Below are 1720 nucleotides of genomic sequence, written 5' to 3'. Positions count from 1 at the left end.
CCATCCTTCCACCCATCCATCCATCCATCCTTCCACCCATCCATCCATCCATCCACCCACCCATCCACCCATCCATCCACCCACCCACCCATCCATCCATCCATCCATCCATCCATCCATTCATCCATCCATCCATCCATCCATCCACCCACCCACCCATCCATCCATCCATCCACCCACCCATCCACCCATCCATCCATCCACCCATCCATCCATTCATCCATCCATCCACCCATCCATCCACCCACCCATCCATCCATCCATCCATCCATCCACCCATCCATCCATCCACCCACCCATCCACCCATCCATCCATCCATCCGTCCATCCATCCATCCATGAGCCTCCGGGGCCGGCAGCCGGGGCCCTGGGCCGCCCTGGCCTCCACCCTGATGCTCCTCCCAACAGTGCTCGGGTCTGCCGGGGAGGAAGACAGAGGTGAGGAGGGAGGCCCAGGGTGTCTGTCTGTCTGTCTGACTCCCTGGTGTCTGTCTGTCTGTTTCCCTGGGTGTCTGTCTGTCCATCTCCCTGGTGTCTGTCTGTCTGTCCATCTGTTTCCCTGGTGTCTGTCTATCCATCTCCCTGGTGTCTGTCTGTCTGTCTGTGTCCCTGGTGTCTGTCTGTCTGTCTGTGTCCCTGGTGTCTGTCTGTCTGTCTGTTTCCCTGCTATCTATCTGTCTGTCCGTTTGTCTCCCTGATGTCTGTCTGTCCATCTCCCTGGTGTCTGTCTCTCTGTCACCCTCATGTCTGTCTGTCTCCCTGATGTTTGTCTGTCTGTCTGTCTCCCTGGTGTCTGTCTGTGTGTCTGTCTGTCTCCCTGTCTGTCTCCCTGGTGTCTGTGTGTCTGTCTGTCTGTCTCCCTGTCTGTTTCCCTGATGTCTGTCTGTCTGTTTCCCTGGTGTCTGTCTGTCTGTCTCCCTGATGTTTGTCTGTCTGTCTGTCTCCCTGGTGTCTGTCTGTGTGTCTGTCTGTCTCCCTGGTGTCTGTCTGTGTGTCTGTCTGTCTCCCTGGTGTCTGTGTGTCTGTCTGTCTCCCTGTCTGTTTCCCTGGTGTCTGTCTGTCTGTTTCCCTGGTGTCTGTCTGTCCATCTGTGTCTCTCTCCAAGGCATTCCCGGTGCTGGTGGGCATCCGTCCGTCCGTCCGTCCGTCCGACTCACGCCCCCCCCCCCGCCGGTGCCCCCCAATCTTTCTCCTCCCTTCAGATGCCTCGGCCTTCCCCTCCCCCTCCCCATCCCCCCACCTTCCTTTCCAGAAACTTCCTCCCCCTCCTCTTCCTCTATCTACAGTCAACATCATCCCCCACCCAGGCCTCTACTTCCCCTTTTCTCTCTCGGGGCGGCGTGGGCTGAGATCTGATAATAGCACAGGATGTGCGTCACCCCGGCCTCCCCCAAAATCCCCTCCCGGAATCTTCCGGAACTCCCAACGCCAGGGGGGTTGGGCCAGGGAGGACTGGGGAAGGCCTGGGGGTCGGAGGCCGGGGGGTGGGGGTCAGAGGCCTCATGCCCACCCATCATTCCCCCCCTCCCACTCCCTGGGGCCTCCAACCTGGGCCAGGCCTGCGTCTGCTCTGCCTTGACCTCCACACGGTGCTGGTGACCTGGGACCATGGCGGCCATGACAACCTCAGCCTCCACTACAGGTGCGGCGGGGGACAAGGGGAGGGCAGCATCTGTCTACCCACCCACCCATCCACCCATCCACCCACCCATCCACCCAT

The 1720-nt window shown here is 59.8% G+C and overlaps 1 protein-coding gene across 1 annotated transcript in view; it reads left to right on the top strand.

The window, feature by feature from the left end:
- Window positions 1-314: 314 nt before the first annotated feature.
- LOC122102764 (cytokine receptor-like factor 2) overlaps window positions 315-1720 on the top strand; it is an 11253-nt gene continuing 9847 nt past the window's right edge. The window contains exons 1-2 of the mRNA XM_042673474.1: window positions 315-438; window positions 1558-1642. Coding sequence (XP_042529408.1) covers window positions 339-438; window positions 1558-1642 — 185 coding nt within the window. The 5' untranslated portion in view covers window positions 315-338. The remainder of the gene's footprint in view (window positions 439-1557; window positions 1643-1720) is intronic.

The sequence above is a fragment of the Dipodomys spectabilis genome, unplaced genomic scaffold, assembly GCF_019054845.1.
Source record: "Dipodomys spectabilis isolate Male_0828 unplaced genomic scaffold, ASM1905484v1 ptg000868l, whole genome shotgun sequence".
In the NCBI taxonomy this organism is placed as follows: Eukaryota; Metazoa; Chordata; class Mammalia; order Rodentia; family Heteromyidae; genus Dipodomys; species Dipodomys spectabilis.
This window is presented reverse-complemented; position numbering and strand designations above follow the sequence as displayed.